This window comes from Apium graveolens, chromosome 3 (genome assembly GCF_009905375.1).
Source record: "Apium graveolens cultivar Ventura chromosome 3, ASM990537v1, whole genome shotgun sequence".
In the NCBI taxonomy this organism is placed as follows: domain Eukaryota; kingdom Viridiplantae; phylum Streptophyta; class Magnoliopsida; order Apiales; family Apiaceae; genus Apium; species Apium graveolens.
In genome coordinates this window covers 176,188,548-176,213,532 of record NC_133649.1, presented here as the reverse complement: position 1 = coordinate 176,213,532, position 24,985 = coordinate 176,188,548, and the positions used below count along the sequence as shown (strand labels likewise).

The following is a 24,985-nucleotide window of genomic DNA, read 5'->3' as shown; positions in this document are numbered from 1 at the left end:
ACATGAGGGCCTCTTTCTATGCAGTCCACATAGGCCTCATCTTGAGAAAGCATATGAAGTTGCATCTTTACCTTCCAATGATGGTAATTATCTTTATCAAGAAAAGGAATCTTGACTCCAATATCTTTCTTGTTCATCTTGCTGAATTGTTTTGATCTTTAAACTCTTTTTAGATTAAAAGCTTGCTCTGATACCAATTGTTAGTCCCTTAACAATGTAGCAAGAATTACAGAAGGGGGGTTGAATGGAATTCTTGAACCTTTTTCTTGAAATAAAAATGTTCAACTCGATTATAGATATATTTGTTTTGATTAGCATAATGCGGAATGTAAACTTGAATGAATCAAAACATAAGTAATTAAAAACAAGAGTCTTTAAAAACTTTCTGGTGGATTTAAACAATTCCACCAGAGATATATATAATATATCGAGAGGACTCTGTCTGCAAAAATGCCCACAGCTGCTTACAAATGGAACTACTGAGAATACAGGAAATGCTAAAGATTATGCTTACAAAGATTTCTCTGTTTTTGTGTTTCTCAGCTATCTCAGTTATTTTTCTATTTGCTACTCTCTTGGTTTATATAATACCAAGATTACAAAGTCAAAAAGACTGAACAAATATAAAATCTAACAGTCTTAATCTTTGCTGCTTTTCGTCATCTATTACCCAGTTAATGGGCTTCCACAATGTGTTTGTATACAACTCGACGACTGTGTGTCAGCTTTCACTGTTCAACTGATGTCTGAATTCTTGATATGATCATCCGTCGACTTTTAGATCATCCGTCGATGACTTAATTGATCATCCGTCGACTGCTATGTTAAACATCCGTTGATAGTCATTTGATCATCCGTCAAAGGCTTTGTTAATCATCCGTTGGTAGCTATTTTGGCACTTGACTTCATTTCACTTATACAGAATTACAAGACATTACTTATGTACAATTAATCAACCTATTCTGCATATCTAGTTAAAGTCAATATGACTTATATGCTACTACAGATTCTATACAAAAGTGCATACATCAATGTGCTACAAACTTATTATAACATAAGCTACTCACTCGATGGATAATAAGTTAATCATCCGTCAGGACTATAATGAGTTATCCATCGGGACTATAATTCTTATCCGTCGAGTTCTACATTATTTCACTAAGTAAAATCTACTTAGATGTTTTGTTTAAGTGATCATCAGGTACACAACATATTCACAACACTTTCTCTGCAACCATTGGTAATAACTCACCATCCATCCCTGATGGTAAAAATCCCCTCTCCTTCAGAATTGGCTTAGTCAGAAGCCTAGTATACTCCTCCTCAGCAGCCCTATCCATCAAACGGGGCCTCACAGCAGTTCCCCTCGAAGAATCAGCAGTAGGAACGGTGCTGCTGCTATCAATAGTTCGAGATCTCTTAGGTGCCATTGAAACTGAGAAAAAGTGTTTAAGAGTTGTGTTTTGAGTGTAGGAGAGGGTTTTTAAGTTGTAAGTATATGGGAGTGTATATGGAGGTGTTGTGTGTATATATAGGGTAGGATTTAGGGTTAGAATTAGAGTAGAAGTGGGGTTTGTGGGAGAGAAAACGTGGGTTTGTGGGTTGTTGTTATGGGTTTTATTTTATTTTTGGGTTTTCTGATTTTTTTTGGTTTTTTATAAGTCCGAAAAAAATTTCTGACAGAAGGGTCCCGAGCGGCCGCCCAGGCTTTCCAGGTGGGCGCCCCAGACTTCAGGCGGCCGCCCAGGAAGTCCAGGCGGGCGCCCTAGAGGTTTTTGGAAAAAAAATTCTGCCCAAATTTTCTGTTTTTTTTTGGGTTTTTTGGATATGGTACTAACTTCTAAAGGTTCCTAAAGGTTAAAATCTTGGGTTGCCTCCCAAGAAGTGCTTCTTTTACGTCATTAGCTTGACGTAGAGGAGTTCAATCAAGTTGACAATAAAACGGCACTAACCACTTCTCGGTCTGCCGTGTCCCCATAGTAATGCTTCAATCTCTGACCATTAACCTTGAATGCTTGGCCCGTATCATTCTCAAAAATCTCTACCGCTTCATGTGGAAACACAGTTTTGACGATAAAAGGTCCAGACCACCTTGATTTCAACTTTCCAGGAAAAAGTCGGAGACGAGAGTTGAATAAAAGAACTTGTTGCCCCAGCGTGAATGACTAAGGAGATAGCTTCCTGTCATGCCACCTTTTTACTTTTTTCTTGTACATTTTGTTGTTCTCGTACACTTGAAGTCGAAATTGATCAAGTTCATTTAACTGAAGCATTCGCTTCTTCCCAGCAGCATCTAAATCAAGGTTTAACTTCTTCAACGTCCAATAAACCTTATGCTCAAGCTCCGCAGGTAAATGACATCCCTTACTATAGACAAGTTGAAACGGGGACATCCCAAGTGAAGTCTTGTATGCTGTTCTATATGCCCAAACAGCTTCATCGAGCTTTAAAGACCAATCCTTCCTTGACGGACAAAAAACTTTCTCCAGAATGCGCTTTATCTCTCTATTAGACACTTCAGCTAGACCATTAGTTTGTGGATGATAAGCAGTAGCAACCCGATGATTCATATTGTAGCGCTGCATCATAGAAGTGAACTTACGGTTGCAGAAATACGACCTCTCATCACTTATGATCACTCGTGGCGCTCCAAACCTTGTGAATATCTACTTATGGAGAAAATTCAACACTACCTTTGCATCATTTGTCGGCAAAGCCTTGACTTCTACCCATTTCGAGACATAATCCACTACCAGCAAGATGTACTGATTATTGCAGGCGAGACGAATGGTCCCATGAAATTGATTCCCCAAACATCAAAGACATCGACTTCAAGCATCACATTTAAAGGCATCTCATCCTTTCTAGTAAGATTCCCCACTCTTTGGCAACGATCACACCTTAAAATAAACTGATGTGCATCCTTAAACAGCGTAGGCCAGAAAAAACCTGCTTGCAAAATACGAGCTGCCGTCTTTTCACCACCATAATGTCCACCATAAATTGTGGAATGGTAGTCTCGTAATATCCCCTCCATCTCACAGAATGGGATACATCTCCTGATGATCTGGTCAGCTCCCTGTCTAAACAAATATGGTTCATCCCACATGTACCACTTCACCTCATGCAGAAACTTCTTCTTTTGAGCTGTATTTATATTAGGAGGCATTATATTGCTGACAAGATAGTTTACAATATCTGCGAACCATGGCTCTTCCTCCTGAACTTTGAACAACTACTCATCCGGAAAAGATTCGTTGATCAATGTCTTATCATGTGAAGTAGAATCGGGATTCTCCAATCTAGAGAGATGGTCAGCTACTTGATTCTCAGTACCTTTTCGATCCTTGATCTCTAACTCAAATTCATGTAGCAAGAGCACCCAACGAATAAGTCTAGGCTTCGAATCCTTCTTTGAGACCAAATAGCGAATGGCAGCATGATCAGTGAATACTGTCACCTTTGTCCCAAGCAGATAAGATCGAAATTTTTCGAAACTAAAGACTATAGCCAAGAGCTCCTTCTCAGTAGTGGTGTAGTTCATTTGGGCTCCATTAAGCGTCTTACTAGCATAGTAGACCACATGAAAAAGATTATTCTTGCCCTGCCCAAGAACTACTCCCACTGCATAATCACTCGCATCACACATCATCTTAAAAAGTTCTATCCAATTAGGTGCCGTAATAACTGGTGCAGTTATCAAACTCTTCTTGAGGGTCTCAAATGCCGTCAAGCATTCATCATCAAATTTGAAAGACACATCTTTCTGAAGCAAGTTGCACAACGGCTTAGATATCTTCGAGAAGTCCTTGATGAAACGCCGATAAAAACCCGCATGACCAAGAAAACTACGGATTCCTTTCACAGAAATAGGTGGTGGAAGATTTTCAATGACTCCCACCTTGGCTTTGTCCACCTCAAGGCCCTTGCTAGAGACTTTATGCCCAAGAATAATGCCTTCACGCACCATAAAGTGACACGTTTTCCCAATTGAGCACCAAATTGGTTTCCACTCACCTTTTGAGCACTGAACGAAGATTATTCAAACATTCATCAAACGAATATCCAAAGACGGAAAAGTCATCCATGAACACTTCGACATTGTTTCCAATCATATCAGAGAATATAGCCATCATGCATCTCTGAAAAGTGGCAGGTGCACCACATAAGCCAAACGAAACTATGCGAAAAGCAAACGTGCCAAATGGACAAGTGAAAGTAGTCTTTTCTTGATCTTCTGGTGCAATACAAATCTGATTATACCCGGAATAGCCATCCAGAAGACAATAATACTCATAACCAGCCAACCTGTCAAGCATCTCATCAATAAATGGAAGAAGGAAGTGATCCTTCCTCGTGGCTTTGTTCAACTTTCTGTAATCCATGCATACCCTCCATCCTGTGACTATTCGAGTGGGGATGAGCTCATTCTTCTCATTTGCTACCACAGTTATACCTCCTTTCATAGGTACATATTGCACGGGGCTCACCCAAGAACTGTCAGAAATAGGATATATGATTCCTGCATCTAGCCACTTCAGAATTTCTTTCTTCACCACTTCTTTCATGATAGGATTAAGACTTCTCTGTTGCTCAACAGTCGGCTTACTACCTTCCTCTAGCAGAATTTTATGCATGCAATATGAAGGACTGATCCCTTTTATATCTGATATAGTCCATCTGATGGCCGATTTGAATTCTCTCAAGATCCTCAAGAGCTTGTCTTCCTCAATACCTGAAAGGTCAGATGCAATAATAACAGGCAAAGTAGATGCATCACCTAAAAAAGCATACCTCAAGTGTTCAGGCAATGGTTTAAGCTCCATAGTAGGTGCTTCCTCAATAGATGGTTTGAGCTTTCCCTCAGCATTCTTGAGATTAGTATTACCAAGAGATTCAAATGGCATGTCTAGCTTCCGCTTCCAAGGAGAAGCATTTTGATATTGTAGTTGCTCATTGCCTTCCTCATCTTCACTGTCAAATTCCCCCACTAAGGTTTTTTCTAAGACATCAGACATCAGCACATGATCAAGTTCCGCCGTTACCGCAGAATCAATCAAATCCACCTTGAAGCACTCCTCATCTTCTGTAGGGAATTTCATCGCATTGAAGACATTGAATGTTACATCCTGAACTTGCAATCTCATAGTAAGTTCACCTTTTTGCACATCAATCAAGGTACGGCCTGTAGCCAAGAAAGGTCGTCCCAAGATTATGGGAATCTTCTTATCTTCCTCGAAATCCAGAATGACAAAGTCTACCGTAAAGATGAGCTTATCCACCTTTATTAACACGTCCTCCATGATGCCTCGTGGGTATGTAATAGAATGATCAGCCAATTGTAGAGACATGTAGGTGGGCTTTGGATCAGGAAAATTCAACTTTTTGAAGATAGACAATGGCATCAGATTGATGCTTGCTCCCAAATCGCACAGGCACTTATCGAAAGACAACTTGCCAATGGTGCAAGGAATGGTGAAGCTACCTGGATCTTTAAGCTTTGGAGGTAATTTTTGTTACAGCACAGCGCTGCACTCTTCCGTTAGAGCAACGATATCAAGGTCATCCAGTTTCACCTTCCTTGAAAGAATACTCTTCATGAATTTCGCATAACTAGGCATTTGCTCCAGAGCCTCAGCGAAAGGTATGTTGATGTGAAGTTTCTTGAACACCTCCAGAAACTTACCGAACTGCTTATCCAACTTTTGTTTTTGCAATCTCTTAGGAAAAGGTGGTGGAGGATAGAGTCATTTCTCCCCTGTATTACCCTCAGGCAGAGTATGTTCAACAGTAGTCTTCCTTGATTCCGCCGCTTTCTTCTTTTGCTTTTCTTCTTCATCTATAACTTCAGCTTCTCCATCTTTTGCTTTTTCAGCATCAGCAACTTTTCCCGACCTTAAGGTGATAGCCTTGACTTGTTCCTTAGCTTCCTTCCTGCCTGGCACTTCAGTATCGCTGGGAAGTGTGCCAGGTTGACGATTGAGCACGGCATTGGCTATTTGACCGATTTGATTCTCCAAGGTCTTGATAGAAATAGCCTGACTTTTGCACAACAGCTTGAGCTCCTCGAAATCAGCACTAGAAGGTGGAGCAGCACCTCCTTGTTGAGGATATGATTGACTTTGAGCATAATATTGTGGTTGCTGGAATCCAGGTGGATTAAACTGCTTACTTATAGGGTGCTGATATGGTTGCTGAACAGCATCTGATTATTGCTCCAGCTGAAATTGGGATGATTTATGTTGTTAGGATGATAAGTAGCTGGCACAGGCTGCTGCGGTCGCTGATAATTGTTCACATACTGAACAGATTCATTAACGAGAGAACACTGATCTGTAGCATGAGAGCCTACACAAAGCTCACAGACCATAGCTATCTGATTGACTCCATAGTTAGCTAAGGAATCGACCTTTAAAGACAGCGCTTGGAGCTGCGCTGCAATAGTTGTAGCTGCATCGACTTCCAGAATACCTGCTACCTTCCCAGGCATCATCCTTTGAGTTGGGTTTTGATGCTCATTTGCAGCCATAGTTTCAATAAGATTATAAGCCTCAGTATAGCTTTTGGCTCACAAGGCGCCTCCATCTGCTGCATCGAGCATGGGCCGAGATTGGGCCCCCAAACCATTATAGAAACCAGTGATAACCATCCAGTCAGGCATACCATGATGTGGACACTTTCTCAACATCTCCTTGTAGTGCTCCCAAGCTTCGCACATAGATTCAGTCGGTTGCTGTGCAAACTGAGTAAGAGCATTCCTCATAGCTGCAGTCTTTGCCATTGGATAGAACTTCACCAGAAACTTTTACGCAAGATCTTGCCAAGTAGTGATGGACCCAGCTGGTTCAGAATGTAACCAGTCCTTAGCTTTATCCCTCAGAGAGAATGGGAAAAGCCTCAGCTTGATAGCCTCATCAGTAACACCATTATATTTGAAAGTACTACAGATTTCAACAAAATTCCTGATATGCATGTTGGGGTCTTCAGTTGCAGCACCTCCGAAAGAAACAGAATTCTGCACCATCTGAATAGTGCCCGGCTTGATTTCAAAAGTATTAGCCTGAATAACCGGATGAAGGATGCTTGACTGAATGTCATTAATTTTAGGCCGAGAAAAGTCCATAAGAGTTGGATCTACTGCTGGAACTATACAATCACCCATGATTACTGGTTCTTTCTGCTCACTCTCTTTATTCGAATCTTCAAAATATAACTTCTCCGGAATATCAAGAACTAAGTCTATCTCCTCAGCCGTATCTAAAGTCCTCTTGCGAGTACGAGAACGTGTTTGCATAAACGCTCGCTAAAGTACCTGAAACACAACCGGAAATTATAAGTAACGCACCTTAATCAATGAGCACTAATGGCCACTGATGGTAAGTACATAAACTAAACAAATACGCCGAGTTCCCGGCAGTGGCGCCAAAAACTTGTTAAGCACAAAACACGCGCTAGTAATTCACGTAAATATACGCGTTCGCAAGTAATATAGAATAATTTCTAGTTCATTCCCACAGAGACTCGGACTGATTATGTTCAATTACCGCTTACTCACCAATGTATAATTACTTCTCAATGTCAAGACAATAACACTTAAGTTGATTAACTAATTATTAACTATAATTAACTACGAGAATTAAAACACTTAATTGACACTTGAATTAATAATATTAAACACACATGAGATCATAACTTCATTACTACTTCCTTCAATAGTTATTGTTATTACCCTTAGCATGTAACGGTGATGATATTAATCGAATAACACGAAACTGATAAAAGCCAACTTTCGTTGTACTAATACCATTCTACCAATCATCCACAATTAAGATAGAAGTTGAATAGGCGTCAATTATGTTGAGACCCTATATGTCTACAGAATTTGACAACATAACGATTTAAGCACAAGTTATTCTTTATGATTACATAGGGCAAGTAAAACGGTTAGAGTTACCCACTAATCATGCATAAACATACATGAACATATGCTAGCATGGCAAGTTCCAAACCTCAAGATCCACCGTCGCTTCACAAGAGATTAATAGACTATCTTATATGTTCGCGACGCATATAAGAGGAATAAGCACAACCTATGCTAGATATCATACAATCATCACACACTAAGGTATTAAACAACTAACTAAAGAAATCCATAGTAAATCTGTTACGACCCCATGATCACGATTATCCCATGATAGAACTCATCGTCACCATGGGTTCATATGAAAATATGATAATAACACACAATATAAACTAATAAAAATACTTATTAAAACCAGAGTACGTCACAAGAGTAATAAGGTTCAAAGTAAAGAAAACTAGCATCCACTGATACAACGAAAAAAAGAATCACAAGAAAATGTATGCTTCCTCTTCTTCGTTGCGATGTGCACGGTCTTCTTCCTTCTCTCCTTGCTCCTTACTTAATACCACACACTTTAAAACGTCTCTGAAAACTACTTATATAGAAGCCCACAAGAACCAGCCGTCTCAGAAGTCCACCAGAATAAGGATTGTAAAAATCAGTATTAATTTTCTCGAACCACGGCGGCCGCCTCAGATTCCTGAGCGGGCGCCCCAGCTCCTGGGCGGGCGCCCCAGCTCCTGGGCGGGCGCCCTAGCTTCCTGGGCGGGTGCCCTAGCTTCCTGGGCGGGTGCCCTAGCACCTTCTGGAAAATATAAAATTATGCTCCTGATTTTTCTGAATTCTGCTCCTAACTTCCCACAACCAATGCCAAGCACTTCCCTAGGCTTATTACGATGAACTCTTCCTACATACGCAAGTTATACCCTGAAATACAAAAACACTAGAAAAACGCATCAAATACACAAAATACTTGACTTCAAGCCATTATAAGACGTTCTAAGTGGTATAAAATGCCACTTATCAATCACCCATGCGATAGAGTTGTTACAACAAATCCGCGTTGCTAATCAGAACTGGTGGTTGGCCACCGACATTCGGGGTTGGGCGATCCACCGGAGTAGGAATGTAGGGTTCATCATAGCCCTGCTCAGAGCCTTCTTCAGAGCTTTCTCCATTATAAGAACTTCCATCATGATATTGAAACATCTTTCCTCCTAGATGCAGATCTTGATTAGCCCCTCCTTCTAGCGCCAATTTATTGACGGAGGAATTCGGTAGCAACAAAGTTTGAATTTCGTAGACGGAAACAAGATCTGTGACGATGGTTTTTCGTCGGAAAATGTGAATAGTAATCGCAAGATTTTATAAACAATGTTTGGTTTTTGTGATTATTGGTGGCTGAGATTACTTAGGGTTAGTGGTGGCTCCTTTGCGCTCTCGCTTCTGACCCCTTGCAATTTGCCTACGTATCTTTATTTATAGGGAATCAAGCCAACGTAGTTCTTGGGGAACAAGAAACCTAATGGGTTTAGATCTCTTATCCCGAGGCCTAGAAGGAAACCTACTAGAAACCTTATTCTACTATCTTTAGGAATGTTCGCCGATGAGGCCCAACCACAAAGGCCCAAGGCTCGTCCATGGTTTCGAGACTTCATGGATAAGGCATCTCTCTGGACAATAATAACCCTCCGCTACCAGCTGTTTCTCTAATCCGTGGACGCAGGTATAGTTGTGGTTCACCCTAAATGTTGGACGCATCCTTGTCCCTCGAATAAGGAGCCCCAACTATATTGCAGGACAAGTGATCCCAAGATTTTGGGTACAAAGTGCAGGATACTCCGAAGTCTTCCAACGAGGATACCTGTTGACTACAGAAACAGAGCTCCCAAAGTACACACCAAAGTTTACCCCACATCCCCAATGAGAACACTCATTGACTACAGGAGGAGGCCTTCCGTCCAGGCATACCCCTGGAGATCCCTGACCATGGACATCGCCTTCCTGTGGTTGTATTACAGTAAGGAGTTCTTCAATAGAGTACCTGCAGCAAATAGGTTAATAATATTAATCTCCTTTCTTTTTGAATCATCCAAAGAACTCGTCCAGGTAACCATGTTGAAGTCCCTTCCAAGCCATATTTCCTACTTAGGGTGCGCCCTTAGGCCTTCCACGTGTGAGGAGTTAACTCAGAGAACACTTACATTCTCGTCTTCATATAACACTAGGGCGCGCCTCATGCATACATGAGGGCGTGCCTTCAGCATCTATATGATGTTTTTAACCACCAATTCTTCATAAATATAGGGCGCGCTAGGGATGTAATTCGGGCCGAGCGAGCCGAGTTTCGAGCCGTGTGTAATTCGAGCGAAGATTAATCGAGTTGAGCCGAGTCGGCTCGTTTAACTAATCGAGCCTAAACCTCTACCCGAACTCGACTCGTTTAATTTCACGAGTCGAGTCGAGCCGGCTCGTTTAGCTAAACGAGCCGATTTTAACGAGTCGGGTGAGCCAACTCATTTAATTTTACACTTAATTGAGCCTAAAACCCTACCCGAACTCGGTTCGTTTAATTTCACGAGTTTCTGCCCGAATTCGGCTTGTTTAACTAAACGAGCCGAGTCGAGTCCACTTAAACGAGTTCGAGCCGGGCGAGCTCGCGAGCCACCCGACTCGAATTACAGCCCTAAGGTGCGCCTTCTTGTATTTACAGAGCACGCCCTAAAGCCTTCCACAAGTGAGGAGTTAACTCATAGAAAACTTACATTCTCGTCTTTATATAACACTAGGGCGCTCCTCCTGCATACATGTACGTACGCCTTCAGCATCTATATGATGTTTTTAACCACCAATTCTTCATAAACAAAGGGCGCGCCCTTGACCTTTACAATAAGAAAATTTGCCTTATCTTCTCCTTAATTTTAGGTATAAATATTCAATCTTAACCAAATAATCTGGTTTCAACCGGGACAAGGCTTACTCCAAATTTTGAGCATAACAGTCTCCCTATGTATACTAAAATTCCTTGTTCGACAATTTAAGTGAAAACGGGTTTCGGTAAATTCTAAAACTGAGCATTAACAATTTTTTAAAATCTGATCAATATATAAGTTTATTTAAAGTATTGTAGACAACCTGTCTTTAAGCATCCGTGAATTAAGTTTACCATCAACTATAGTGAAATTTGGATAACATGTAAGAAAATAATTAATCAAATTCGAAGTAATCTAATGTTTTGGGAAAAATTGATTTTTAATCACTTACTTATTTATTACTTTAGAAATTTACCACTCAACTTATGTTTTAATTTTTTTAGCCATTAAAGTCACTTTTGTACTAAATTCTATCGCATTCCGTTAAATTTGACTTATTTCGGCTAACACAACAGAAAATGAAGAACACACTGCCGGAATCTTGACACCCTAGAAAACAACGTTGTTCTGGTCACCGACAATTTTCCGACCAAGCCAAATTTATGATCAAATCGACTCTTTTTATGTAATTTTTCAATGTAAATCACTATATACAAACTCAATAACTTATATCTATTAAAATTCCAAATTTGATTTAAAACTCAATAAAACTTAATACATATGAGCAAATATACTCTTACAAGTTTATTATGCCAACTTAAACTAACAAATAATCACTCAATCACCCGAAAAATTGAAGAACGCTAGTGACGTCCACTTTCTCGGCATACACAAAATTATATGCTAAAAATAACAAAATAAAGACATGCAAACTCAAAAACAAATAATCTACGCATTCATAATTTCAAAACTTGTGAATGATTAACTAAAATAAAATCATAAATTTAAAATTTTTTAGAAAAAATTATTGAAATGGTTTAAAATGAAAGTTGAATGTAATGTTAGTGCCTATAGAACTAAAATACAGTTGAGTGGTAAATTTCTAAAATAATAAATAGTTGAGTAATAAAACCGATTTTTCCAATATTTTAATCACAAAATATGAAACCAAAGAAAAAGAAAGAATGGGAACGTCCATGGTTGGTCCACGTAAGCATGTAATCAGTTTTATCTGTTAGAACTTAGAAATGTAAGAAAGGAATGAATATCTATCACAGCATTTAAATTAAATTTATCAATGGCATCCTCAGCTAATTTACTTGTTCCTCCCATACATACTCTGCCTTGTTGTAAATTGAGGCCCAGATTTTCAACCCAAATTCAGCAGCTCCAGCGGCCATGCCCAACTCTCAAACGACCCAGAAAGCTTGCGGTTCGAGTTGTCTCTTCCCTAACACCCGAACCACTTTTGTCAGACCCAAATTCTGTCTTTTTGATCTCAGAAAATGTGGGCTATTCTACTGCTAGTTATTACACTTCTCTTGGTCTTTTTGTCATTTCTGTTCCGGGGCTCTGGTCCCTCATCAAACGTTCGGTTAAATCCAAGGTACGTGTAATTTTAAAAACTAGTAGATATTTTTTAGTCCTGACTGGATTCTATAATTTAGATAGATTTTAGCTGGGTATTTTAGAATTCTAGTTCGGCCACTGAATTTGAGTGATTTGCAGATAGTGAAGAAGACATTTATAGGAGAAGGGGACGGAAAAATGAAGAAGCCCAATCAGATGGCAGGGGAGATTCTTTCATTTTTCACTCGCAATAGTTTTGCGGTGTTGGATAAGGGAGAGACCATAACGTGAGCCACTCACCCCTCACTTTCATGATTTGCTCCAATAATTTAACAAATTTTAGATTAATGCTATGTTGTGAGGTCTTTAGCTATGATTGTTCGTACATCATATATTTCTCTTCATACCAAATTAAACCACAACTCTCGATTCCATTTATTCCGTTGGTAGAGATCCATTAATTTGTGACTGTTTCTACTTCCTAGTTGTTTCCCTGAATAAAGAGAAGAGGACCTTCACTTCCGAGTTTAAGAACCTTTTTTGACCGTCGTTGTTCCTCTTGTATGTGAATATGACTCTTCACTACCTACTGACTATGTAGGTTTCAAGGCATGATGGTGCCTAGTCGAGGACAAGCAGCACTCTTAACATTCTGCACCTGCATAAGCTTGGGAAGTGTTGCCCTTGTTCTTACTATTACAAATCCTCAAGTGGGAAACAATTGGTTCTGGCTAACTCTCTTAAGCCCGTTAGCGTAAGTCGTTGCCCTTATTCTTCTTTATTAAGCTCTGGTCGTATCCAACTTCTCACTTAAACAAGTATTTTTTTCTTATATAAAATGTCAACTGAACAGAGGAGCTTACTATTGGAAGCGAGCTTCAAGAACAGAGCAGATCAAGGTCAAAATGATGGTGGCTGAAGACGGAACACTGTCAGAAGTTGTTGTTCAGGGTGACGACCAGCAAGTAGAACAAATGAGGAAGGAGCTTCAGCTGAGTGAAAAAGGCATGGTTTATGTCAAAGGAATCTTTGAGAGATGATGAGCATGTTCAGATTATTCAACAAACAGTTCACACCTATTTAGCATATGGTGAGATTGCAGATGTTATTCTTTAGCAAGAGCTTTAATTTGCAGTAAGTAGTGTCATTCTTGTTTTACTTCCCTAATTCCTCTTCCTAAACCCTTTTAAATCAAGATCACAAACTACTATCAGAAGCTTGACCTAAATCACACTGGGAAAATACTAAACCGTGTAATGCATTTATACAACTTAATACATTTGCTTAAGAGCTTGAGAACCATATAGCACCTTATACATCAATCTTAATGACAGCAAGAGAAGAAAGGGAAAATTATTGTATTCTTTAGAGCAGTTTAAACTTAAAAACCGAAGTATACTTACAACAAAAACCTTATTAGGCATTCATAGATACCATTAACAGCAACATAAACTGGCCACCCAAGTTACAAAAGCATTTTAGTTATGCTAAGAATGAAACAAAAATTTCTTCCTGCTACAGGTGCCGCGCAAGTTTTCAATAAAATGTAAGAAAATTGGAAGATTCTGAAGTACTTGGTAATTGGTATCTTAAAATTAAAGAAGGATCCACCTCCAACTTTTCATCCAATCAACATTGTGTTTTCCGACAAGAAGCTGTATTGGGGGACTTCTAGATTGTACGGTGCAGGACCCTTGCGAACCCTCCCAGAGATGTCATAATGAGAACCATGGCATGGGCAAAACCATCCCCCAAAATCACCAGCATTCGGTAAAGGGATGCAACCCAGATGGGTGCACACACCAATAACAACAAGCCACTCTGGATTCTTAACCCTTACACCGTCTTCTTGTGGGTCACGAAGAGATCCCACATCAACACTTGTTGCCGCCTTAATATCCTCCTTAGTACGATGCCTGATAAAGACTGGCTTTCCTCGCCATTTTACAGTCACTGTTTTTCCAGGTTCAATGCTGCTTAGATCGACCTCGAGTGAGGCCAATGCAAGAACATCCTTTGAAGCACACATGCTAAGGATAAATTTTAAAACAAGGAGGCGTACCATGGAAGCATATACAAACCTTCCGCCTGTCAAGACAAGATAAGCAGTTGCCCTTTTGCTAGGATCGCCAGGTGCAAATCGCTCATGGTTAGAAATGTCATAATCTATCTTTGAATTCGGGTTCTTCACGGCTGCTATGGTTGGTGGAATATCTGGAATAGGCAGCTTCTCATTCTTTCCAGTGATCACATTAGAAGTTAAACCTGCAAAATAAACAACCTCAAAGTCTAATTACGCATCATAGACGAGCACACAGTGCTTGCCGTTCATCATAATTCTTGAACTGTTGAACAAGACCTTGTATGGTATATTAAATCCAAAAGATCTTCTACATCAGAAGACTCTCCTTACATCAATTATCAATAAATTCGGGTCTCTTTTCAGTAAATAAAGAGTATCTCCGTCGTAAGACCGCTTAATAAATCAGCTAAGACCACTTAATAAACTGTATCTCCAGACCACTTAATAAATCAGCTAACTATACTAATTACTAACTGATGGTACACAGACAAGTTGAAGGTGCCAAGTAAAAGCTAGAATGGCACCTCAAACATCAGAAGCACCCCTCCCAAAGAAAAACAGTACCACAATCTCCATAAGAAAACCTAGTCTCCTTGCAACTACAAAGCGAAGCAATTTTTTATAATTTTTCATCAGCAACAATACAGGATTTTAGTGACTGGATATTATAGAGCACCATCATCAACCACATTTGTTTAGCTTTCCCACTAGTTCAGTAAGGAAGAGACCATCAATCAAATGATTTTATACAGTTTGATAGTGAAGGAGTTGGATGAATATTATTACAAAGAAATATAATAAATCATCAACAAGGTAATGAAAAGATATGGTCTCTAGCATATATAGCAGTCACCCCAGTATTTGAAGTTGTTCTTCATCACATATTTGAGTTGGGGGTTCTGTTGGGATGATAGACTAAACATCCGCAAATGGGACAAAAGATGAGGAGACAGCAAGGGGAGAAAGAGCAATGATGAGAATTAAAATGTCTTCTCCCGGGAAGAATTTGGTGAACAATTCAGGATAATAAAGATATTGTAACTGTTGGTAGAAATCATCAGGCTCATTTACGGAAACTTTTGAATTAATTGCATATTATCAAACAAAAAATACCCAACTCTGTGTACACTAACTATACAGTAATGTAGTAATTTGCATGTTACAATGTATTCATTCTGCTAAAAGAGATAATTGTAGTGAATAACTAAAAAACGAGATATAAGAGCATATTCACAAAAAGTAAGGCCTGGTATGTGAAAGATCTGGTCCGATATTTGATCTAAACTGGAAAGACGTATATACAACATACAAGGCAAAGCATACACATAGTTTCATGTCTGTATCCAATAAAAAAAAAATAGAAAAAACAGTACCCCAAACAATGTGTAAAGGAGTAATCAGCCAATATGTTTTAATTGAGAAAATCGGATAATGCAACTGAATAAAATTAAATCGAAAACAGTAATAATAAGGGATGGGAAAAATAACAGCAATCAAACGCAAAAAAAAAAAAGAAAAAAAAAAGGGAAACTAACCACGAGAGAGGTGGGGAGAAATGAGAGAAGAGGGTGGAGAGAAGTTCCGTGCAGAGGAGAGAGATGAAAGACGTCGGCCTGCGAGTCTTAACATGCTTTGCTTTGCGCCCCCCCTGTTTGTTATTGGTTTTCGTTATTATGGGGTCTCTGTGATTTTTTGAGTATGGGGAGGGAGATGACATGAATAAACAACGACAACGAGGAACAAGGAATTAAAATTAAAAATAATACTAATAATATACAAACAGAAAAGAGTTCCAATTATAAAGGAAAACTAAACGGGCTAAGGCTATTTTAACCAACCCCCTTAACCCACTCCTCGTTTTATCCGATTTACTTGCCCTTTTTATCTACGTCCCCTAACATTCTTTTTTCCTCATTTCTTGTATTTCTTAGCCTTTTACCTCCTTTTCATTATTTTATATGATTATTATTATTATTATATGGAAAAAAAAAATTAATGGAGTCCTCATTTTTTGAATATTTTCGGAGTCCACTTACGTTCGATAAATAACATATTACGTAAAATATCGCAGAAAATATTATTTTACAAATCATTTTATATAAACATCACTATTCAAATGTAAATTATGTAAATCTCATATATTTTACGCGTAGAACATGCATATTTTATAATATATAGATATATATTCTGCCAACTAAACATATATAGTAAAATAACATGTTTTGTAATATTTAACTCTTAAATTGTATGTGTTTTATATAATTTTCATTAAAATGGATATTTTTATATAAAATTATTCACAAAATAATATATTTTGTAATATTTCACGTAATATTTAAATTGCAAAACGTGTGAACTGCATGATCTCACAAAAAATAAGGAAATAAGAATTACATGGAACTTAACTCATATGACATTTGATTCCAATTCAAATATCTCTCTGCCTCTTACCTTTTCTCTTTTCTATAAAATATTTCATTTTCAAACACTGTATATTCGTAATTTTTTTTTGAAATTAAGTACCTCGACTTCGGATTACATTTTCGGTATGTATGATTTCAATGTCATATACATGTGCATTTTTTTGTAGTGTTTGTTTTGCATTTTCACAATATATTCTTTAATCAAATTATAATTAAAAAGTTTTATAGAAATAGTTTTAATTAAATATAACTAAAACTAAAAATCTAACTTAATTTCTACAATTGTTAGTTTACAAATTATCATCGAACTAAATACAAATTAGAACAAAATAATTATTTCATCTAATTTTAATATTGTTTAAAAACACTTTTATCATTTATTTTGTGTATATGTTGTGCAAGGCATGCCGTATAATAACAATACTAAGTCAAATTGAGAGCCCTAAAATTGAGTTGTTTGATAATCAATTTGTATTCTATAATTGTAATTCTTGAGTCTGTAAAAGTATTTAATAGATTAGACTGAGAAATTTTTCTGTGAACAGTTTCAAACTAAGGAATAAACTCTGGAAAAAGATCAAGTTATGATCATGCATCAGAGAAAAGATGTAGAAGTTTGGATTTGTATAATGTTGTTCTAGAAAAAATGCTCAAAGTCAAGATATCGACAAATCACAGATCAAGGTATATCGAGAAGTCATTCGAGAAGTCTAAAGTGGCTTATAGAGAAGTCTAAAATGGCTTATAAAGAACTCTCAGAGATATCGACAAGTCAAATGAAGACATACAGAACTGGAGATAGCGACAAATCATTTCTGCATGTAGAGATCTCAGAGATATCGACAAGTCAAATGAAGATGTGAAGAATTGGAGATATCGACAAGTCAATTTCTCATATAGAGATCTCAGAGATATCGATAAGTCTAATGGTGTATATAGAGATCTCAGAGATATCGACAAATCATTTCTGCATGTAGAGATTTTAGAGATATCAACAAGCCATTTCACAAATAGAAAACTAGAGATCTCGACAAGTCAAATATAACTATAGAGATCTCAGAGATATCGATAAGCCGTTATACTTATCGATATTTCACTTCTCTATAGAACAATTGGAGATCTCGACATATTTCTCAAATTCAGAATACAGACAAGTTCAAGATTCAAGATTATCAGTGAACAAACAATTCATTCACTGAATTGAAAAGTCTACAAAATAGTTTGATGAATACAAGATCAAGTGCCAAGATTAACCGGACAAAGGGTGGTCACAAACTTGCAAGATTCTGCACAGATTTGCTAACACTAGAAAAAGAAATAGACAAGGTTGCTTTAGAAATTGGTTTAGTACATTTTAGTGCAAGTTTTGTAAACCCGTGTTGCTAGTTTATAAAACATGCACGAGTCCTTAGTTCACCGGTAACAAATAGATTTATATTTTCTTGTATTTCTCAAGAAAGAAGTTGAGTTCTTATTTTCTTAAGAACGCGGATTTGTAGCAAGACAAACTTGATTAATACAATTAAGTAATTTTTTAATATATTGTGTTTGTGCTCATTCTGTTAAATATAATATCTACATTTTTAAACTACTTTGTTCAAACCAAAATTCATAGAGCTTAAAACTAAGAAAAATCAAAGAAACACATTCACCCTCCCCCCATTCTGTGTTATATTTTATAGCATTCAATATCTAACAAGTGGTATCAGAGCAAAATCTGAAAGTAAACAGATAAAGATCTTGGAAGAATAAGTGCTCAAAAGATAACTAACATCAAGATACCAGCCTTTGACAAAACCAACTACACACTAAGGAAAAAGAAGATGATGATGTTTATAAAAATGGCCAATCCCATGTATCTTCAAATTCTCAAGAATGGACCTTTCATCCCTATGGAAAGAGTTCCTGAGTCCACTGATGGAGATATGGTCATACCAGCTCACTTTGCCCCCCAAAGACCCTGCAACATGCACAGAAGCTGAAATGGAAAAGGTTTTTATGGACAGTGGCTTGTAGTTAATACTGACTGAATAACTTGACAATGTAATGTACAACAATATTATCAACTGTGACACATCCAAGCAGATTTGGGAGAAGATTGAAATTCTGTGTGAGGGTAAAGATGAAGTAAGGTCAAATTTAGAGAGAATATTGGTGTCTCAGTATGAGGGATTCATGGCTAGACCTAGAGAAGGAATTACTAAAGTTTTTAAAAGATTCAACAAATTGATTAATGAATTGCAACTTCATGATAAATACTATGAAGCTGAAGAGGTTAACCTAAAATTTCTCCTTACCCATCCTGACCATCTTGAACGGAAATATCTGCTATTAGAGAAGGAAAAGACGTGAGCTTTAATGACATTGGAGGTCCTATAGGGGATTTTAAAAACATATGAGCTTGAGAGTTGCAAAGAAAATTATTGAAGGCAAACCAAGGACATGTGGTTCATGGATCTAGTGCCTTGATGGTCAATTATAGTACAATGATTGAAGATGGACAAGAAGCTCAAACTCCAGTCACTAATGCAGTTGATCAAAAGAACAAGGAGCCCTAGAAATAAGCGGCGGAAACAATATTGGCATAATTTAGGTAGATGAGTATTACACCCTTGATGAATTAGATGAGATGGATCAATCAATGGCTTACCTTGCTAGAAATTTTTTTAACATTAGGGTGAAAAAGCCAAAGTACCTTAAGAACAAGGGGTAAACCTTAAAAAACAACAACTGGAAAGGAAAAACTCAGTACAACTCAGGTGGAAAAGGTGGTTACAAAATTAGATCCGTTGACGGATCAAAAATTAGGTGCTACAACTGTGATGAGTTGGTTCACTTTGTAACTGAGTGTAGGAAGTCAAAGAAAGTGAAGAAGGATAATTCTTATTTGGAATTAGAAGCAAAGTATGAAGCTCTCTTGAGCAAATAACAGGAAAATGCTTACATAGCTGAAGGCAAGAGTTGGGATGACACTGATGAAGATGATAATAATGAAGAATTTGGAAACTATGCACTCATGACTTTAGAGCAAGCAGAATCATCCTCATCAAAATTAGAGGTACCAACTCTAACCACAATTAATTTAAATACAAACCAATATAAAGAAACTGTTGAAAAGATGAGTATAGAGATGTTTCATAATCACACAAGCATGTTAGAAGCTACTGAGGAAGTTAGTAAACTGTTAAAATTAATGAGAAGCTTGAGATTGAAAAGCAAGAATTAGAGCTGCTGTGTTGGGCTTGAAACTGTCAAGCAAGAAAATAATTATCTGAAAAACAAGCTCAAGTGTGCAAGTGAAATTGAAGCAGTGCTGAGGGAAAAATTGGAAAAGAATGAAGTAAAATTGAAGTCCTTTAAGAATGCATCTCAGTTGGTTGGACAATACCATGAGAAAAATAAACCATGTGCCAATATAGCTATTGTTTTGGACTATGATGCCTTGAACAGAAACAAGAAAAATAAAGGTGATAAAGGAAAAGATATTGCAGATCAAGATGTCTCAACTGTGCTGAGAAAAGTAAATGTACCTTTGTTCAAGGCACGTGAGGTTAATTTTAGTGAGGTTGAATTGGTCATCAAGCAAGAACTTGCAGATGAATACAGTGAAAATAAAGATGCAGAAACCACTCTTACAAAGGAAACTGAAAAGGAACCAATAGTCAATCAAGTTATAAAGACACCAACCAAGAAGGTAAAATCTGAGAATGCTGGTAGAAAGAAAAAGAACATGAATGGGAAGATAGGTGTAAACAAGAACAACAACTATGCATATGTTGCAGATGCTCCAAAAAAGAAATGTAAAAAATATGGTTCAACAAAACAACTAACTCGCCTTTGTAAAAAAGTTGTTAGTGAGTCAAAAGAAGGAGCATGCAAATACAATGAGGCAGTGGCTGAGGATCCCTATTCATCCTGTGACAGATTTGATTGCATTCCTTGTAATATGAAAGTGATGACAAGATGTCATAAATTGAGAGTAGATCTCAAAGAAGTTAATCTTAGATCTACAGCTAAAAAGGAAAATGTAAATCAATCAATAAATATTGTTCTTTTTGAATCATCAAATTCTACTTCTGTAATTTCTGTGAAAAAGAAGAAAGTACTCAACAAACTTAATCCTCATTGTGTAGCTAAACACACTTAATCCTCATTGTGTGCAGGGAAAAATGAAAAGAGTCATATGGATCATTGACAGTGGATGCTCCAGACATAAGGCCCTCCTATTATAATTTGAGGAGATGGCTGGCTCATTGGTGACTTTTGGAGACAACAACAAAGGATTCAAAATGGAATATGGCAAGCTGGATTCCGAAAATGTTGCCATAAAAGATGTAGCACTAGTTGCTGGACTTGAAATAAATCTTCTAACTATCAGCCAATTTACTGACAAGGGATTCAAGGTGAATTTTAAAAAAGAAGACTGCTCAATTATCAGCAAATGACTGGTGAAACTGCTCTAAAAAGAGTAAGAAAAGGAAGCTTGTTTGTTGCAATCTAAGTTTAGTAAACAAGGACGGAATCTGTTGCTTCTACACCAAGGCATCTGTTGAGCAAAGCAAGGTGTGGCACAAGAAACTCTCTCACCTGAATTACAAAGCAATTAATACCTTGGTGAAAAAAGATTAGTGAGAGACATGGTAAATTTGGAATTTGCTCAAGATAAAGTTTGCGAGGCTTGTCAGAAAGGCAAAATGAAGAGGTCTAGTGATAAGAGCAAAACTGTGAATTCCATAAATGCACCATTGCAACTTATTCACATGGACCTGTTAGGACCAATTAATGTCTTATCTATTTCTAGAAAGACATATGCACTGGTGAAGGTGGATGACTACTCAATATATACATGGGTAGAGCTTATGCATCTAAAGGACGAAACTCCACACATAATTATTGAACACATAAAGAAAGTTGAAAGCATGCTGAAGATCGAAATTGTGTAAAGAGATTAAGAAGTGATAATGGCACAGAATCCAGGAATGCGATATTGAATGAATTCTGCAAAGACAAAGGCATTGTTTAAGAATTTTCAGCTGCAAGAACACCTCAACAAAACAGAGTTGTTGAGAGGAAAAATAGGACTCTAGTTGAAGCTTCCTGAATAATGATGCAAGATGCCAATATGCCAACAAGTTTTTGGGAAGAAGCTCTGAATACTGCATGCTATACTCAAAATAGATATTTGATCAACAAAAACCCTGGAAAATCATCTTACTTAATTCTATAAAAAAGAAAGCCTATTGTGAAGCATCCGCATTGTTTGGAAGCCAATACTTTGTGCTTAAGGACAACCCTGAATATGTGGGAAAATTTGATTCTAAGGTTTTTGAAGCAATTTTTTCTAGGATATTCATTGGAGAGAACTGCCTACAGAATTTATGTGCTTGAATAAAAGAAAATTATGGAAAGCACATATGTGACTTTTGATGATGACAAGTGTCCATGCTTGGAATGCCTTGATAAAAATGAAGCTGAAATTTTGAAGTTTGAAAATCTCAATATTGACAATGATTCCGAGGATGATGCTGAGATCAACACGGAAAATAAAATGGAGAAAGAATCTACCGAACAAGTGATCCATGGAAATGAAAATTCTAATTAAGAAAGAATTTCATCTGAGTTTGATGGCACAAACTCAAGGGGAGAAGAAGATGGTGGTTCTACAAGACATGCCAATAATACAAACAATTCTAGTCAATAAGATCACACCAGGAAATGGGATATAAGTCACACTAAAGATGCAATAATTGGTGATCCTAGTGCTGGAGTAAGAACTAGAAGTGCTGCTACAAATGAATGTTTGCATGCATGTTTTCTGTCTCAAATTGAGCCAATGAAAACTGAAGAGACCTTGCCTGATCCTGAATGGATAACTACAATGCAGGAAGAACTAAATCAGTTTGAGAGAAATAAAGTTTGGGAATTGGTTCCTACATAAAAAAAACATATGTATTATTGGAACAAAATGGGTGTATAGGAATAAGATGGATGAAAATGGAATTGTGACAAGAAATAAAGTAAGACTGGTTGCTAAAAGCTACTCACAAGAAGAAGGAATTGACTATGATGAAACTTTTGCTCCATTTGCAAGACTTGAAGCAATAAAATCTTCCTTGCATTTGCTACACACTAAAATTTTGAGGTGTATCAAAATGGATGTGAAAGTGCATTCCTCAATGGTTAATTGGAAGAGGAAGTCTATGTGCAACAACCACCTGACTTTGAAGATCCATAATTTCCAAACTTTGTTTATAAATTGTTAAAAGATCTCTATGGATTAAAGCAAGCACCTAGAGCATGGTATGACACACTATCATAAATCTTGATCAAATATGGATTTAATATAGGAACTACAGGATACGACTATATTCTACAAGCAACATGGTGATGTTATTATCCTAGTTCAAATCTATGTGGATGATATTACTTTTGGTTCTACAAATTAGAAGTTATGCCAAAGATTTTCAAGTCTCATACAGAGTGAATATGAGATGAGCATGATGGAAAAGCTCAATTACTTCCTTGGCTTCAAGTTAGTCAAAGAAGTGACGGTATTTTCATCAGTCAAACCAAATATGTTAAAGATTTACTGAAAAAGTTTGGAATGGTTGACTATTCACCTACATCTACACCAATGTCTACAGCTAAATATGGAGGAATGATTGGATCTTTGATATACTTGACTACTAGTAGGCCAGACATTATGTTTGCAACATGTCTATGTGCTAGATTTTAAGCAAATCCTAAAGAATCACATTTGATGGTAGTAAAGCGAATTTTCAAATTATTAAAGGGAACAACAAACTTGGGATTGTGGTATCCTAAGGGAACTGCTTTTGAAGCTGTTGGATACACAGATGCAGATTTTGTTGGATGCAGGGTTGACAGGAAGAGCGCTAGTGGAAGCTATCAATTTCTTGGTCAAAGACTTGTATCTTGGTACAGTAAGAAACAACAATCTGTGTCAACTTCTATAACTGAGGCTGAATACATAGCTGTAGGAAGTTGTTGTGCTCAAGTGCTTTGGATTAGAAATAAAATTATGAAATATGGCCTAGTGTTACACAAAATTCTAATCATGTGTGACAATACTAGTGCCATATCTATTGTTGTTAATCCAGTTAATCATTCTAGAAGTAAGCACATTGATCTAAGGTACCATTTTATTAGAGAACATGCTGCAAATGGTACTATTGAGCTCAATTTTGTTCCAGCAGAAAAATAATTAGCTAACATTTTCACTAAACCTTTGGATGAAGCAACTTTCACTAGACTTGTTAGTGAAATTGGTATATTAATTTCTTCATCCTAAAGGCATAAACTCGGCTAATGTATGGCAGCATATTAATTTCTAATAAATCAAAATTAATTTGATTTAATTAGAAATTAAATGGAATATGATTTATAAATATTTCAGAATTCTCTGTATATTTATTTTTTATTTTTTTATTTTTCAAATTTTGAGAAAAACGTCTAAATGTTAATTCATAATTTTAATATGTAAAATTGATAATAAGACATAATTGAAATAGAATCAAAAGTATGTAGAGAACTGAGTTCTCGATAAGTCTAAAAGACTTCTCGATAAGTCATTTTGAGACTTCTCGACAGAGTTCTCGATAAGTCTTTTTCATGACTTCTCGAAGGACTTCTCGACAAACCTCTTTATGACTTCTCGATAAGTCTAAATGACTTCTTGACAAGTCACTTTAAGACTTCTCGATAGAGTACTCGATAAATCTGTTTCATGACTTCTCGATGGACTTCTCGACAAGCATCTTTGTGACTTCTCGATAAGTATTGTAGAGATCTCGACACATGTATATTTTTATGGAGTTCTCTACAGGTATAAATCTTAGACTTATCAATAACTCATAACTGAGATAATTTAGTTCTATAAATTATTTTAGTAAATTACTTTTCACACAAAATCAGTTCTAATTTCACATTGATTTACTCAATAAAAAATGGAATAATTCAGTCCAATCAGGACAAACTGGGTATTTATGTTACTTCTCGATAAGTAACTATCTAGTTCTCGATAAGAGTCAGAATAGTGACATCTCGATATGAATTTACAAGTTCACGTGACTTCTCGATAAGCAAATATGAACCGTTTATTTCTACTTCTCGACAAGTCACTTATCTTTTTCTATAAATACCCAGATTTCTCGACATAACTCCTCTTTACGCTTTCGAGATCTCAATTAGCTCTTATAAATCTCCATCATTC

General features: G+C 37.1%; 2 protein-coding genes and 1 non-coding gene across 3 annotated transcripts; 2 read left to right on the top strand and 1 right to left on the bottom strand.

Annotated features, from left to right (window-relative positions):
- The first annotated feature begins 6,659 nt into the window (after positions 1-6,659).
- On the top strand, positions 6,660-6,766 carry LOC141715828 (small nucleolar RNA R71). The gene has a single exon (XR_012572576.1). It is a non-coding gene; the product is annotated as a small nucleolar RNA R71 (small nucleolar RNA).
- Positions 6,767-11,931: 5,165 nt separating this feature from the next.
- Positions 11,932-13,384, top strand: LOC141712947 (protein COFACTOR ASSEMBLY OF COMPLEX C SUBUNIT B CCB1, chloroplastic). Its single transcript, XM_074516079.1, has 4 exons — positions 11,932-12,283; positions 12,406-12,533; positions 12,848-13,000; positions 13,100-13,384. The coding sequence occupies exons 1-4, from the start codon at positions 11,975-11,977 to the stop codon at positions 13,284-13,286; spliced, it is 777 nt and encodes a 258-aa protein (XP_074372180.1). The 5' UTR covers positions 11,932-11,974; the 3' UTR covers positions 13,287-13,384.
- A 201-nt stretch (positions 13,385-13,585) lies between these two features.
- On the bottom strand, positions 13,586-16,090 carry LOC141712948 (cytochrome b-c1 complex subunit Rieske-2, mitochondrial-like). Its single transcript, XM_074516080.1, has 2 exons — positions 15,865-16,090; positions 13,586-14,511 (listed from the first exon to the last, which is right to left on the bottom strand). The coding sequence occupies exons 1-2, from the start codon at positions 15,956-15,958 to the stop codon at positions 13,868-13,870; spliced, it is 738 nt and encodes a 245-aa protein (XP_074372181.1). The 5' UTR covers positions 15,959-16,090; the 3' UTR covers positions 13,586-13,867.
- Between the last annotated feature and the right edge of the window lie 8,895 nt (positions 16,091-24,985).